The sequence below is a fragment of the Microcaecilia unicolor genome, chromosome 2 (genome assembly GCF_901765095.1).
Source record: "Microcaecilia unicolor chromosome 2, aMicUni1.1, whole genome shotgun sequence".
NCBI classification, from domain to species: domain Eukaryota; kingdom Metazoa; phylum Chordata; class Amphibia; order Gymnophiona; family Siphonopidae; genus Microcaecilia; species Microcaecilia unicolor.
Window position 1 is genome coordinate 87485117 of NC_044032.1, and position 17467 is coordinate 87502583.

At 49.1% G+C, this 17467-nt stretch overlaps 1 protein-coding gene across 2 annotated transcripts in view; it reads left to right on the top strand.

The window, feature by feature from the left end:
• The window catches only part of PARP8 (poly(ADP-ribose) polymerase family member 8), a 583039-nt gene that overhangs the window by 474786 nt on the left and 90786 nt on the right, over positions 1 to 17467 (top strand). For both annotated transcript variants that reach the window (XM_030193114.1, XM_030193115.1), the window contains one exon: positions 12830 to 12906. In XM_030193114.1, coding sequence (XP_030048974.1) covers positions 12830 to 12906 — 77 coding nt within the window. The remainder of the gene's footprint in view (positions 1 to 12829; positions 12907 to 17467) is intronic.

The window sequence follows — 17467 nt, forward strand, 5'->3', positions numbered from 1 at the left end:
CCCAGGGATGATATCTCCTTTTGAGCCTCTTGATTCCTGGCATCTGAAGTTTGTGACCTGGAAAGTTGTATTTCTGGAAGGGGTTGCTTCAGCTCATAGGGTCATTGAGCTTCAGGCCCTAGTATCTGATCCACGTTACACTGTTTCATCACAATATTCTCCACATGCACCCTAAGTTCCTTCCTAAGGCAGTATTAGAGTTCCATCTTAATCAACCAATTGTTCTACCAACATTTTTCCCAAAACAACATCCCATCCTGGCGAGAATGTACTGCATACTTTGGATTCCAAGCAAGCCCTTAGCCTTCTATCTGGAGTGGATTAAAGTCCATAGACAGTCCACCCAGCTTTTTGTTTCTTTTGACCCAAACAGGATGGGGGTAGCCATCGACAAATGCACAGTTTCTAGTTGGCTAGCAGATTGCGTCTCATTTACTTATGCCCAGGCTGGACTGACTCTAGAGGGTCATGTCAAGACTCATAATGTCAGAGCCATGGCTATGTCGGTAAGCCACTTGAGGTCAGCCTCCATAGAGGAGATTTGCAAAGCTGTGATGTGCTCATCTGTCCACCCATTCACATCCCACTACTGCCTTGAGCAGGATACCCGACATTACAGCTGGGTTGGGCAAGCAGTCCTACAGAATTTGTTCAGTGCCTAGAATCCAACTCCATCCCCTGGGCCCAGTTTTTTTTCTATTCCATGCTGCACCTCCAGAACTAGTATATAAACAGTTTAGGTTGTTTGAATTAGAGACCTTGATGTTTCGAGTCCCTATTGTCTTAGCATTGTTCTTTTCATTGAGCCTAATATCTAGGTATTTCCAGCTGTGAGAATATGAAGGCCTGCTTGTCCTTGGAGAAAACGAAGTTACTCACCTGTAACAGGTGTTCTCTGAGGACAGCAGGCCAAGTATTCTCACATACCCTCCCACCTCCCCTTAAAATAACTGAGAGACCTGCGCTTGCAAGTTGAGTGGGAAGGTACCAGAGCATACACAGTGGAACACTGCTAGAAAGTCTCTGTTAATACCACTAATCAAGGTCCGCAGCTAGGTCCGTCGGATGACATCACCCAGCTATGAGAGTACTTGGCCTGCTGACCTCGGAGTACACCTGCTACAGGTGAGTAACTTTACCTTCATAAGCACAGAAACGCCTTTTTATCATTTTTAAATGGCCCTTCCCCCAACACAAACACATATATACGAACTCATGTATCTTTTGGGGGCTGTTCAGGTTTTATTAGAATTATTTGGAAATTTCTTTTGATGCCATAGAAGCCACATGACCTCATGTATATATTGAGGGCAGTTTTAGAACTAAAAGTGGCAAATAATGCTGTGATCCATGTATAAGTCGAGGCTAGGCCCCATATTGCTCCCTCCCTCTCCCTCCCCTTAACCTTCAGGTCCAGTGTTGCTCACTCTCCCCTCCAGTATTTCTCCTGCATTTCCTAAATCCACTCCCCCTTCCTATAGCCCACAGCATCATAGATTTCAACAGTTGTCAAATTAGACTTACAACAAGAAGGAAACAGCTAAATCATTAGATTTCGGTATGTCAGAATTATATATTTATCCATGACTGATAAGTCTTCAGTTGTTTTACTTACCACTCTCTCATTCTATACTTTGGGAAGTCTCATTCTGTACTTTGGGAAGTTCTCTAAAATAAAATGATGTTGAAAAATATTTCAACAAATCACACCACCTTCCTATCCTGGAATCAATATTTGTCAGCACCCACACACACTCCTGGTTTTCTCCTCCACCCACCTAAAAAAAATGCAACCAGAATCTTACTCACCAACTCTTTCCACACCAACTGTCTCAGCTGAAAATCCTCTTTGAAACTACTGCTTCAGCCATCAGCCAATCAAATTGCTTTTTAGCTGTCTCCAGGTCACCTAATAATTGTAACGTACACTTCCCTGTAGGCATGCCCTCCTCTCAATTTTACCTACTCCGCACAAACTTGCAACAAGCCAGATTTTAAACAATCACTACTATTTATTTTTATCATTCTCCAGTCTCACTTGCACTCCTCCTTGTCACAGAACCCAGGATGGTGAGCCCTTGGGCTGCAGCAGACAAGTCCTCTGGGGAGGTGCAGAGCAGAGGTGAACCACGCATTGAATACAAACAGGATACCGGTCATAGCAATTAGAGCACACTCAAGACAAGCAACAAGCACCAACAGAAAAGGGAGATAGACCACTCAGGCGGGCCTCACGGCCGATCCAGAACCCACTCGTACAGAGTCCAAGCCTACAGGCCTCGTGGCCGAACTGGAACCAAATCATACCAGAGCGAAGGGTAAAGAAATAGAATGGAATCTCTTGAGCAGGTACTACTCAAGCAGTGCACACACACTGCACTAAACAGAGCCACAAGCAAGGGGTCAAAAGACCCTACACACAGGCACAAAGAAACTGAAGGGGGAGAGACAACCCCACTAGACTCACATGGTAGAAACCACAAGTAAAAGATAAGAAAACCACACAGCAATGCAGCACAGGACTCTGCTTAGAACCCTAGCTATAAATGAATAGTCCTAACCAAGAGGCAGATGCAGCAACCAAACGTAAAAAAATCTAAATCGTTAAAGTCCCTAACGCTTTTAAAAAAACGAAGAATGCACCAAAAAAAAAAAGTCACACATGCTGAGATCGGTATTGAAACGTACAATGTATCAAAGAATCACAATACATATCGGTAATCGGCCCCCAAATCATGCGCAGAGCAGCCAAGCGTTATGTTAGCTGCTCTGCGCATGCCACAAACAGTCAAAACACAAGCACATGGCTCCCAAATCAAAACAAAATAAAAAAAGGGTCGGGAGGGGGCAAAGGCGCTCGTCAGGAGCGTCCTGTATGGCCGTCCTTGCCCCCCCCCCCCCCCCCCGCCCGAGGTCGCCGTTCCCCCCTCCCCCACTTCCCCCTGCATTCTAAATTAAAAAGCAAACATACCTTTAGCAGCCCCGGCCCGCCCCTGTCTGACGTCGGTAACCTACGTAGGTTACCGACGTCAGACAGGGGTGGGCCCAGGAGGAGAGAGACGCGCGAACGAAGCTGTGCTTAGACAGGCATCAGCTTTTCTTCTTGCCCGTGCAGCGCCTTCGGACAGAGGAGAGAGGTGCTGCACGGGCCTGGTAACAGGGAGGGGGGCCCGGTGGAGGGGGGGAATGGCGGCGACGACCCCAAGAGGGGGCGGGGCACAGGGCGGAGGATGTCAGAAGGCGGAGCTGAGGGGAGACAGAGTAGTGAGGAAGGGAGGGGGGCCGGGGCTGTGCGAAAACAGGGTTGAAAGATCTTGCAAAGAGTGGCATGAAGTTCTGGGGACCATTTCTTCCTCCTGCCCCTGGATTTATTGCCATGAAAATAAAACCTAAAAGGAAGCATGTCGACTTTTCTACACATGTGGAATAACAAAACCAAACTTACGTGCAAAGACTTCTCTTTGTTACCTCTGGATTTCTCTTCCATGGGGACATTTTGAAAGCTTATTTAGGAAATATTTTTGAACTCCTTGGGGCTTGTAGAGGCTTCTGTTTATGGATTGTGCCTTTCAGTTTCCTTTTGACCAATCACAGCGCTATTAGCTCTGCTAATGCGCTGGGATTGGCTCACAGTTTGTTTGTTTTTTCACTTTACAATTTTTCCTGGCACAGAGCTGTCCTAACGAGAGGTCCAGACCTCTCGTTAGATTTCCTGCCTTTTTCCTGCGTAAAGACAATCGGAAAAGGTTAGTGCATCTCATTTCAATGGGGTTTTCACACTAATTGCTCATCTCCATTCCGTTTTCGTTAGCTGCTAGCTTCCTCGGTAAAAGCCCTTTGATGCATGCAACGGATCAAATTTTCCTCGTTGGAGGCTCATTAAAGGCTCATTAAGCTTTAGTGCATCTGCCTCCAAGTCAAACAGACATCACACAGAGAGGTAGCACAAGGCTGGGCCAGTAGTCCCAGCTAAACAGAAGAACCACCCACTCAAGCACAAACAGAACCAAACAGAGAGGACACACAGAGCTGTGCTAGATCCACAGCTATAAACGAATAATCCTAACCAAGTCAAACAGAAATCACACACAGAGGTAGCTCAAGGATGAGCTAGTAGTCCCAGCTAAACAGGAGCTGTCCACTCATGCCATACAGAGGCAGCTCAAGGCTGAGCTGCTAGTCACAGCAATCAGAAGAACCACCTACTCAAACAGAATCAAACAGAGGGGATACACAGGACTGTGCTAGTAGACACAGCTAAACGGAAGAATGGCCCACTCATGTTCACAGAGAGACCGCTCAAGGCTGCACTAGTAGTCACAGCTAAATGAAAACAACAACCCACTCAAACACAACCAGAAACCTCACAGAGAGAACTCAAACAGAATGCACTGAGGAAAAACTCAAGACAAGGAACACTCATGGCTATGCCACACAACACTCAAGGCTATGCCACACAACACTCAAGGATAAGGGAGACCACTCATGAAGGAACACTCTAAGCTGTACCATACAGCACTCAGGGAAGAGGGAAGCCATTCATAGGAACATTCTAGGCTATACCATACAGCACTCAAGGGTAAAGGGAAGCCACCTATAGGAATACACAAGGCTGTGCCACTCAAGGGTCAAGGGAATCCACTCACAAGAATACACAAGGCTGTGCCACACAGCACTCAAGGGTAAAGGGAAGCCACTCATAAGAATACACAAGGCTGCCCATTTAGGACTCAAAGGTAAAGGGAAGCCACTCATAAGAATACACAAGGCTGCCCATTTAGGACTCAAAGGTAAAGGGAAGCCACTCATAAGAATGCACAAGGCTGTGCCACAGAGTCAAATAACAGATACTAGAGACAAAGGAAAAAGCAAGCAAACAGGGAAAGCTGCGTTTACATCCACAAATCAGATAAGGAGCAATGCTCACAAGAACCAGGAGACAGACACAGCAGACAAAGAGTTAAAGCAGGTTAAAGGGAAAGGCTGCTTCTAAAACACAAATCAGCAAGAAGCAGGGCTTACACTACAAAGATTTAAAGCAAAGGTGGAAAACAAGCAATGTTCTTACCAGAACTCAGCCAGCACACAGCTGGGTAGGGAAAGAAAAGGCAGGCAGAGACAGAGCACACCCAGCTGCATGGAAGCAAGGTAATCAAGGAAAGCAGCTGGGCTGGCAACAACCGCTCTCTGAACAGTAAAAGGTAACAAGGGAAACCACACAAGGAAACAGAACAGGCTTATACTGGAGAGCCTAGATAACAAGGAAGGAATCTATTCATATTCAAACCAGAACCACACACACACACACACACAGAAAAACAGAACAGGGCTTTGCTTGGAAAGAATGTTAACAGGCTAGTAAGCCATACAGGTTTAAAGCAGAACACCACACACAGAGAAACAGAAGAGGGCATTGCTTAAGAGCAAACCTAACAGGAAAGTAATCCATACAGATTCAAACCAAAACCACTCACATAGCATAATAAGACCAGTTCCCTCAGAATCAAACAAGAAAAGGGAAAAATAGGCCTGTTGCAAGGGCAATGCAGGAAAGCTCCCTGGGTCCTTATAAAGGAGTAGGCTGATGATGTCACAAGTAGGAAATGAAGCAGAAGCAGGGAGACCAAAGCGAGGCTTGGCTTCAGGGACACCAATGCGAGGCTTGGCTAACAGGAAGAACAACAACAGGGAAAAAAGGCAGACTGGAGAGGTCACGGAGCTAGATACAGAGAAACAGTAGGTCTGAACCTAAGGGCATGGCCTCAACCGTGACACTCCTCCAAACCTCTTCCTAATTTGAACCCTGAACAAGCTGACCCTGAATTAAGAGTTCTTCCCACACCAATGATATGTATAGTGCTGTCTCTATTCTCTAAAATAACTTTAGCACAGCCAGCATGTGTCTACCATACTTCCATTCTCCGAGGACAAGCAGGCTGCTTGTTCTCACTGATGGGTGACGTCCACGGCAGCCCCTCAAATCGGAAACTTCACTAGCAAAGGCCTTTGCTAGCCCTCGCGCGCCAATGCGCACCGCGCATGCGCGGCCGTCTTCCCGCCCGAAACCGGCTCGTGCCGGCCAGTCTTCTTTTGTCCGCGCTCGGTACGGTCGTGTTTCGCCGTTCGTGCCCCGGAAAGTTGACCTCGCGCGTCGTTTTCAACTCGTTTCTTCAGAGAAAGTTTGAGAAAGTGTTTCGGGAAGACCCTTTTGGTTTTTCCCTTCCCATATTTCGAGCTTTTCGCCCCGGTAAGTTTTCTTTCGTCGTCGGGGTAGGCCTTAGTTAGGCCTCGGTCGAAATTTTCTTCTCCCTATTTTTGTGGTGCCAATTTTCGCCATTTCGAGTTTTGATCTCGCCGGCATGATTTTTCCGCCCATGACATCGAAGCCTTCCAGCGGCTTCAAGAAGTGCACCCAGTGCGCCCGGGTAATCTCGCTCACTGACAGGCACGCGTCGTGTCTTCAGTGTCTGGGGGCTGGGCACCGCCCTCAGGCCTGTAGTCTGTGTTCCCTTTTACAAAAGCGGACTCAGGTAGCGAGGTTAGCCCAGTGGAACATTTTGTTCTTGGGCTCTTCGTCGGCATCGGCACCGGGGGTATCGAGTGCATCGACGTCTTCAGCGTCCAGACCTTCATCCTCGGCCGCCAGTGCATCGAGTGTATCGAAGCATCGACCCTCTGCATCGGCGCTGAGACATCGGACGACTGTATCGACGTCGGTGGTACCGGGACCTCGTCTGCTGATGTCGTCGGATGGTGGTGCTTCGTCTGGAGTGCAGGTGAGGGCTGTCCATTCCCCTGCTGGTGGCGGTGAGCCTTCGGGTGGGTCTCCCCCTACCCTGAGGGCTCCTGCGGTACAGCCCCCCCGAGACCGACCCTCTTTGGTCTCGGCCCCGAGGAAGAGACGGTTGGATTCTACGTCCTCGTCGGTGCCGGGAAGCGCCGGTGACGTGCTTCGCTCCAAAAAATCGAAGAAGCATCGACACCGGTCTCCTTCCCGTGTCGGCACCGAGAGCTCTGGGTCGCCGAGGGAGTCAGCACCCAGCAGGCATCGGCACCGAGAGGACCGCTCACCCTCTGTCCAAGAGGTGTCGATGCGCTCCACTCTGGACAGTCCGGAACAGCCTCCACGCCCGGAACAGACTCTGACATCGACGCCTGCATCGACCTCCATGCCTTTTTCTGCAGCCGCTCTGAACGAGAGCCTCCGGGCCGTTCTCCCAGAGATCCTGGGAGAGCTGTTGCGCCCTACCCCTCCGGTACCGGGGGTGCTTGCGCCACCGGTACCGTCGAGCGTGGCGCCGGCTGGTCCATCACCCGGGGTGAGGTCTCCGGCGTCGGTGCCGCGTGCGGTACCGACTGCGGTCGCCTCCCAGGAAGGCTCCCCGACTACGTCGGCGGAGGGAGCTTCGCCGGTGCGGGCGAGGGAGTCTACCTCTCGACGCTCCCACCGTGGCCGAGGTTCCACGGAGTCGAGCCGGGCACGGTTGCAGACACAGGTTCGTGAACTTGTGTCTGACACCGAGGGTGAGGCCTCGTGGGAAGAAGAGGAAGACATCAGATATTTCTCTGACGAGGAGTCTGAGGGTCTTCCTTCTGATCCCACTCCCTCTCCTGAAAGACAGCTTTCTCCTCCCGAGAGTCTGTCTTTCGCTTCCTTTGTCCGGGAGATGTCTACGGCCATCCCCTTCCCGGTGGTTGTGGAGGACGAGCCCAGGGCTGAAATGTTTGAGCTCCTTGGACTATCCTTCTCCACCTAAGGAAGCGTCCACAGTACCCATGCATCATGTCCTAAAAAAGACATTGCTGGTGAACTGGACCAAGCCATTAACTAACCCCCACATTCCCAAGAAGATTGAGTCCCAGTACCGGATCCATGGGGACCCAGAGCTGATGCGCACTCAGTTGCCTCATGACTCTGGAGTTGTGGATTTGGCCCTAAAGAAGGCCAAGAGTTCTAGGGAGCATGCTGCGGCGCCCCCGGGCAAGGACTCTAGAACCTTGGACTCCTTTGGGAGGAAGGCCTACCATTCTTCTATGCTCGTTGCCAAAATCCAGTCCTACCAGCTCTACACGAGCATACATATGCGGAACAATGTGCGGCAGTTGGCGGGCTTGGTGGATGCGCTCCCCCCTGAGCAAGCCAAGCCTTTTCAGGAGGTGGTCAGGCAGCTGAAGGCGTGCAGAAAATTCCTGGCCAGAGGGGTGTATGATACCTTTGATGTTGCGTCCAGGGCCGCTGCTCAAGGTGTGGTGATGCGCAGACTCTCATGGCTGCGTGCCTCCGACCTGGAGAATAGAATCCAGCAGCGGATTGCGGACTCGCCTTGCCGTGCGGATAATATTTTTGGAGAGAAAGTCGAACACGGGGTAGAGCAGCTCCACCAGCGGGACACCGCATTCGACAAGTTCTCCCGCCGGCAGCCTTCAGCCTCTACCTCTACAGGTAGAAGATTTTTGGGGGGAAGGAAGACTGTTCCCTACTCTTCTGGTAAGCGTAGGTACAATCTTTCTTCTCGACAGCCTGCGACCCAGGCTAAGCCCCAGCGCGCTCGCTCTCGTGAGCAGCGTGTGCCTCAGCAAGGCCCCTCGGCTCCCCAGCAAAAGCAAGGGACGAGCTTTTGACTGGCTCCAGCAGAGCATAGCCGACATCCAAGTGTCCGTGCCGGGCGACCTGCCAGTCGGAGGGAGGTTGAAAGCTTTTCACCAAAGGTGGCCTCTCATAACCTCCGACCAGTGGGTTCTTCAATTAGTCCGGCAAGGATACTCCCTCAATTTGGCCTCAAAACCTCCAAATTGTCCACCGGTAGCTCAGTCTTACAGCTTCCAGCACAAGCAGGTACTTGCAGAGGAACTCTCCGCCCTTCTCAGCGCCAATGCGGTCGAGCCCGTGCCATCCGGGCAGGAAGGGCTGGGATTCTATTCCAGGTACTTCCTTGTGGAAAAGAAAATAGGGGGGATGCGTCCCATCCTAGACCTAAGGGACCTGAACAAATATCTGGTCAAAGAAAAGTTCAGGATGCTTTCCCTGGGCACCCTTCTTCCCATGATTCAGGAAAACAATTGGCTATGCTCTCTGGACTTGAAGGATGCCTACACACACATCCCGATACTGCCAGCTCACAGACAGTATCTGCGATTTCAGCTGGGCACACGTCACTTCCAGTACTGTGTGCTACCCTTTGGGCTCGCCTCTGCGCCCAGGGTGTTCACAAAGTGCTTGGCTGTAGTAGCAGCGGCACTTCACAGGCTGGGGGTGCACGTGTTCCCATATCTCGACGATTGGCTGGTGAAGAACACATCCGAGGCAGGAGCCCTGCAGTCCATGCAGATGACTATTCGCCTCCTGGAGCTACTGGAGTTTGTGATAAATTATCCAAAGTCCCATCTTCTCCCAGTGCAGAAACTCGAATTCATAGGAGCTCTGCTGGATTCTCGGACGGCTCGCACCTATTTCCCAGAGGCGAGAGCCAACACTTGTTGTCCCTCGTCTCGCGGGTGCGAGTGTCACAGCAGATCACAGCTCGGCAGATGTTGAGATTGCTGGGCCACATGGCCTCCACAGTTCATGTGACTCCCATGGCCCGCCTTCACATGAGATCTGCCCAATGGACCCTAGCTTCCCAGTGGTTTCAGGCTGCTGGGGATCTAGAAGACGTGATCCACCTGTCCACGAGTTTTCTCAAATCCCTGTATTGGTGGACGATTTGGTCCAATTTGACTCTGGGACGTCCTTTCCAAATTCCTCAGCCACAAAAAGTGCTGACCACGGATGCGTCTCTCCTGGGATGGGGAGCTCATGTCGATGGGCTTCACACCCAAGGAAGCTGGTCCCTCCAGGAACGCGATCTGCAGATCAATCTTCTGGAGTTGCGAGCGATCTGGAACGCTCTGAAGGCTTTCAGAGATCGGCTGTCCCACCAAATTATCCAAATTCAGACAGACAACCAGGTTGCCATGTACTACGTCAACAAGCAGGGGGGCACCGGATCTCGCCCCCTGTGTCAGGAAGCCGTCAGCATGTGGCTCTGGGCTCGCCGTCACGGCATGATGCTCCAAGCCACATATCTGGCAGGCGTAAACAACAGTCTGGCCGACAGGTTGAGCAGGTTTATGCAACCTCACGAGTGGTCGCTCAATTCCCGTGTAGTGCGACAGATCTTCCAAGTGTGGGGCACCCCCTTGTTAGACCTCTTCGCATCTCGAGCAAACCACAAAGTCCCTCAGTTCTGTTCCAGGCTTCAGGCCCACGGCAGACTGGCATCGGATGCCTTCCTCCTGGATTGGGGGGAGGGTCTGCTGTATGCTTATCCTCCCATACCTCTGGTGGGGAAGACTTTGTTGAAACTCAAGCAAGACCGAGGCACCATGATTCTGATTGCTCCTTTTTGGCCGCGTCAGATCTGGTTCCCTCTTCTTCTGGAGTTGTCCTCCGAAGAACCGTGGAGATTGGAGTGTTTTCCGACCCTCATCACGCAGGACGAAGGGGCGCTTCTGCATCCCAACCTCCGGTCCCTGGCTCTCACGCCTGGATGTTGAGAGCGTAGACTTTGCCTCTTTGGGTCTGTCAGAGGGTGTCTCCCGCATCTTGCTTGTTTCCAGGAAAGATTCCACTAAGAGGAGTTACTTCTTTCTAAGGAGGGGTTTGCCGTCTGGTGTGACAGCAAGGCCCTAGATCCTCGCTCTTGTCCTACACAGACCCTGCTTGAATACCTTCTGCACTTGTCTGAATCTGGTCTCAAGACCAACTCTGTAAGGGTTCACCTTAGTGCAATCAGTGCATACCATTACCGTGTGGAAGGTAAGCCGATCTCAGGACAGCCTTTAGTTGTTCGCTTCATGAGAGGTTTGCTTTTGTCAAAGCCCCCTGTCAAGCCTCCTACAGTGTCATGGGATCTCAATGTCGTTCTCACCCAGCTGATGAAACCTCCTTTTGAGCCTCTGAATTCCTGTCATCTGAAGTACTTGACCTGGAAGGTCATTTTCTTGGTGGCAGTTACTTCAGCTCGTAGAGTCAGTGAGCTTCAGGCCCTGGTAGCCCAGGCCCCTTACACCAAATTTCATCATAACAGAGTAGTCCTCCGCACTCACCCTAAGTTCTTGCCGAAGGTTGTGTCGGAGTTCCATCTGAACCAGTCAATTGTCTTGCCAACATTCTTTCCCCGTCCTCATTCCTGCCCTGCTGAACGTCAGCTGCACACATTGGACTGCAAAAGAGCATTGGCCTTCTATCTGGAGCGGACACAGCCCAACAGACAGTCCGCCCAATTGTTTGTTTCTTTTGATCCCAACAGGAGGGGAGTGGCTGTGGGAAAACGCACCATATCCAATTGGCTAGCAGATTGCATTTCCTTCACTTACGCCCAGGCTGGGCTGGCTCTTGAGGGTCATGTCACGGCTCATAATGTTAGAGCCATGGCAGCGTCGGTAGCCCACTTGAAGTCAACCACTATTGAAGAGATCTGCAAAGCTGCGACGTGGTCATCTGTCCACACATTCACATCTCATTACTGCCTGCAGCAGGATACCCGACGCGACAGTCGGTTCGGGCAGTCAGTGCTTCAGAATCTGTTCGGGGTTTAGAATCCAACTCCACCCCCCTAGGCCCATGTTTGTTCTGTTCCAGGCTGCACTCTCAGTTAGTTGGTAAATTTTTTAGGTCAATCTCAGTTATGTCCTCGCCGTTGCGAGGCCCAATTGACCATGGTTGTTGTTTTGAGTGAGCCTGGGGGCTAGGGATACCCCATCAGTGAGAACAAGCAGCCTGCTTGTCCTCGGAGAAAGCGAATGCTACATACCTGTAGAAGGTATTCTCCGAGGACAGCAGGCTGATTGTTCTCACAAACCCGCCCGCCTCCCCTTTGGAGTTGTGTCTTCCCTAGTCTTTGTCTTGCTACATATGAGACTGGCCGGCACGAGCCGGTTTCAGGCGGGAAGACGGCCGCGCATGCGCGCGAGGGCTAGCAAAGGCCTTTGCTAGTGAAGTTTCCGATTGGAGGGGCTGCCGTGGACGTCACCCATCAGTGAGAACAATCAGCCTGCTGTCCTCGGACAATACCTTCTACAGGTATGTAGCATTCGCTTTAAGCTAACAATAGCAAGAGTGCTATGGTACTGATGGGAATGGCCCATAGATAAAAACATAAGTATTGCCATACTGGGACAGATTGAAGGTTCATCAAGCCCAATAACCAGTTTCCAACAGTGGCCAATCCAGGTTATAAGTACCTGGCAAGATCCCAAAAGAGTAAAAAACGGATTTTATGCTGCTTATTTTAGAATTAAGCAGTGGATTTTACCAAGTCCATCTTCATAATGGCTTATGGATTTTTCTTTTAGGAAATTATCCAAACCTTTTTTTAAAACTCTGCTAAGCTAACTTCTTTTACCACATTCTCTGGCAACGAACAAATTCCAGAGTTTAATTTCACATTGTGTGAAGAAATATTTTCTCCGTTGTTTCTATTGTTCTACTTAATAGCTTAATTGCCTGCCCCCTAGTCGTATTTTTGGAAAGAATAAACAAGTGATTAATGTCTACCCATTCCATTCCACTCAGTATTTTATAGACTGCTATTATATCTCCGCTCAGCTGTCTCTTCTCCAAGCTGAAGAGCCCTAGCCTCTTTAGCTTTTCTTCATAGGGAATTTGTCTCATCCCCTTTATCATTTTCCTGGTTTATTGATGGCATTTTTGAAGTCAGAATTTCTCAATTTATACACATGTATATATAGTAATTATATGACTAGTGAACTGCCTCCCTTAGAAATCTTGTGGGAATTTTGTTGACCTATCTATTAAAGAATGTTTTCTTTATGGCATTGTTTTTAGGGATGAATAAGAAGCAACAGAAAATTTCAGCAAAAGATGAGTCTCCTTCAGGTGGTAAAGGCAGTAATGCAGTACAGGTAATCTGTATAAAGAAGAACATGTGTGTGTATTATACCACTTGCACCTTTCCAGCAAGAGTATTGGGAGTGCTACTTGAGGAAAACAAATTTATAAAATACACAACTCAATGAAGAGGGCCTCCCTACCATATGGAAAACAGATAATTCAAACAAGTAGTGAGCTAAATGAAATAATCAGGTGACATTAACCCATAGGGAAGAAAATCTAAAAATTGAAAACAAATAACAGATAAATAGGCCCTATTACATAGTAGATGACAGCAGAAAAAGACCTGCACGGTCCATCCAGTCTGCCCAACAAGATAACTCATATTTGCTGCTTTTTGTGTATACCCTACTTTGATTTGTACCTGTGCTCTTCAGGGCATAGACCGTATAAGTCTGCCCAGCACTATCCCTGCCTCCCAACCACCAGCCCCTCCTCCCAACCACCGGCTCTGGCACAGACCGTATAAGTCTGCCCAGCACTATCCTCAACTCCCAACCACCAGCCCTGCCTCCCAACCACCGGCTCTGGCACAGACCGTACAAGTCTGTCCAGCACTATCCCTGCCTCCCAACCACCAGTCCCGCTTCCCACCACCGGCTCTGGCACAGACCGTATAAGTCTGCCCAGCACTATCCCCGCCACCCAACCACCAGCCCCGCCTCCCGATCTTGACTAAGCTCCTGAGGATCCATTCCTTCGGCACAGGATTCCTTTATGCTTATCCCACGCATGTTTAAATTCCGTTACCGTTTTCATTTCCACCAACTCCTGCGGGAGGGCATTCCAAACATCCACTACTCTCTCCGTGAAAAAATACTTCCTCACATTTTTCTTGAGTCTGCCCCCTTTCAATCTCATTTCATGTCCTCTCGTTCTACCATCTTCCCATCTCCGGAAAAGGTTCGTTTGCGGATTAATACCTTTCAAATATTTGAACGTCTGTATCATATCACCCCTGTTTCTCCTTTCCTCCAGAGTATACATGTTTAGTTCAGCAAGTCTCTCCTCATAAGTCTTGTAACGCAAATCCCATACCATTCTCGTAGCTTTTCTTTGCACCGCTTCAATTCTTTTTACATCCTTAACAAGATATGGCCTCCAAAACTGAACACAATACTCCAGGTGGGGCCTCACCAACGACTTATACAGGGGCATCAACACCCCCTTTCTTCTGCTGGTCACACCTCTCTCTATACAGCCTAACAACCTTCTAGCTACGGCCACTGCCTTGTCACACTGTTTCGTCGCCTTCAAATCCTCAGATACTATCACCCCAAGATCCCTCTCTCCGCCCGTACCTATCAGACTCTCCCCGCCTAACACATACGTCTCCCGTGGATTTCTATTCCCTAAGTGCATCACTTTGCATTTCTTCGCATTGAATTTTATTTGCCAAACCTTAGACCATTCTTCTAGCTTCCTCAGATCCTTTTTCATGTTTTCTACTCCCTCCCGGGTGTCCACTCTATTACAGATCTTAGTATCATCCGCAAATAGGCAAACTTTACCTTCTAACCCTTCGGCAATGTCACTCACAAATATATTGAACAGAATCGGCCCCAGCACCGATCTCTGAGGCACTCCACTACTCACCTTTCCCTCCGAGCGAATTCCATTCACCACCACCCTCTGGCGTCTGTCCGTCAACTAGTTCCTAATCCAGTTCACCACTTCAGATCCTATCTTCAGCCCCTCCAGTTTATTTAAGAGCCTCCTGTGGGGAACCGTGTCAAAAGCTTTGCTGAAATCTAAGTAGATTACGTCCATAGCTCGTCCCTGATTCAATTCTCCTGTCACCCAATCAAAAAACTCAATGAGGTTCGTTTGGCACGATTTCCCTTTGGTAAAACCATGTTGTCTCGGATCTTGCAACTTATTGGCTTCCAGGAAATTCACTATCCTTTCCTTCAGCATCGCTTCCATTACTTTTCCAATAACCGAAGTGAGCTTACCGGCCTGTAGTTTCCAGCTTCTTCCCTATCACCACTTTTGTGAAGAGGGACCACCTCTGCTGTTCTCCAATCCCTCGGAACCTTTCCCGTCTGCAAGGATATATTAAACAAATCTTTAAGAGGACCCACCAAAACCTCTCTGAGCTCCCTCAATATCCTGGGGTGGATCCCGTCCGGTCCCATGGCTTTGTCCACCTTTAGCTTTTCAAGTTGTTGATGCACACTTTCTTCCGTGAAAGGTGCTCTATGCACTTCATTCTCAATTGTACTATTTCCAGTCCATCGCGGTCCTTCTCCTGGATTTTCTTCTGTGAAAATAGAACAAAAGTATCTGTTTGGCAAATTTGCTTTTTCTTCATCATTATCCACATAGTGGTTCGCAGTATCTTTTAGTCTCACAATTCATGTCTACTTGTTCCACTCCACTCAGTATTTTATAGACCTCTATCATATCTCCCCTCAGCCATCTCTTCTCCAGATACCTCATAGGGATGTCGTCCCATCCCCTTTTTCATTTTTGTTGCTCTTCTCTGTACCTTTTCTAATTCCACTTTGTTTTTTGAGATGTAGTGACCAGAATTGCATACAGTATTTGAGGTGAGATCACACTGTGGAACGATACAAAAACATTTATAACATTCTCATTTTTGTTTTCCATTCCTTTCCTAATAATTCCTAATATTTTATTTGCTTTCTTAGCCGGCGCTGCACACTGAGCAGAGGTCTTGAACATTTCATCAACAATGACACCTAGATACTTTTCCTGGGCGGTGACTCCTGATGTGGAGCTTTGCATCACATAGCTATAGTTTGGGTTCTTCTTTCCCACATGCATCACTTTGCACCTGCTCACATTAAGCAACATCTGCATTTGAATACCCAGTTTCATATGGTCCTCTTGCAATATCACACTTTGAATTAATGTCATCAGCAAATTTAATTACCTCACTAATTATTCCAATCTGTAGATCATTTATAAATATGTTAAAAAGCAGCGGTCTCAGCACAGATCCCTGGGAAACTTCACTATCTACCTTTCTCCAGTGAGAATACTGACCATTTAGCACTACTCTCTGTTTTCTATTTTTTAACCAGTTTTTAATCCACAATAGGATATTTTTCTCTGAGGGCAAGCAGGCTCCAGTATTCTCACAAATAGGTAGACGCCGATCTGCGTCGCCTGGTCCGACATTTATGCCATAGAAAAAAACTAGAGCTTTGAGAAGTGCGTTCTGCGCCCCACTGCGCATCTGCGAGTGCTTTCCCGCTTGCCACACAAATGCAACTCCCTTAATTTTCTTTCTTCCACATGATTACTACTACTACTATTTAGCGTTTCTGTAGCGCTACAAGGTGTACGCAGCGCTGCACAAACATAGAAGAAAGACAGTCCCTGCTCAAAGAGCTTACAATCTAATAGACAAAAAATAAAGTAATCAAATCAATTAATGTGTACAGGAAGGAGGAGAGGAGGGTAGGTGGAAGCGGGTGGTTACATGACAAGCTGCTGCTTCTCTGCTCGCTCCTCACTCGCCTTTCGGTTTTTCAACCGCTTGTTTTTGTTTTGTTTTTCCCTAAAAAAAAAAAAAAAAAAAGGGAACCTTTATTTTCTTAGTGTTTCCTTTCTTTTTTTTTTTTTTTCCGACATGGACCGTTTTCAGGCCTTCCAGATCGGGTCTCTTTTGTGCCTTTTCCCCTTTTTGCAGGCACCATCACGACTTTTAATTTGGCCGAAGCGATTTTTCCTTCCATGTCCACGAAGATTACCAATGGCTTCAAGCATTGTACCCAGTGCAACAGGACCATCTTGGGGAAAGACACCCATTCTTTGGTTCTTCAATGCCTTGGGCCCAACCATAGCCCTGCCAATTGTGTCCTTTGTCTTCAAATGAAGAAAAGGACCCAGGTTTCCTGGGAGGCTCAACGCAAGAAAATTTTTGGAGCCCGGTCCGGTTCTTCGGCATCGAGATCGGAGGCTTCGGCGTCGACATTGTCTGTTGCACTGGGAGCAGTGAGACATCGAGTGGGTCTCCACCTGTCTTGAGACCTCCTGCTATGCGGGCTCCCCGGGACCATCCATTGTTGGACCCAACCCCGAGGCGACGGGAGGATTCGACGTCATCCTCGTCGGCAACAAGGAGCATGGGTGAAGTGCATCGGACGAAGTCCAAGAAGCACCATCACCGATCTCCATCGACACATGGTGCTGTTAGCTCTGGGGCGCTGAGGGATTCGGCACCTGAGAAGCGTCAATGCCGGGGAGGTCCACTCCCCTTCCATACATGAGGTGTCAATGCATGTTTCTCCAAGCAGCCGAGATCCTGCTTCCGCACCATCCCCAGTGATTCTGCAGCTTGTGCCCATGCCGACGCCACAGTCTTCCCTGATGGTGGCCCTCAATGAGCGCATTTGGGCCTTGCTCCCTCTGTTACGTCCCTCACCTGTTCGACGCTCCTCCCGGCTAAGTCATTCCGCAGCTCCGTCCAAAAAGGGGCAAGGTTCAGTCTTAGGAGGGTCTGTTTCAGTTTCCTAAGTCTGGCAGCCGTCATCCGGCTTGGAGCAAGAGCAGCAGCCATCTTGGCTAGCTCAGGAGGGGGCAGCCATCTTGTCTAAACGA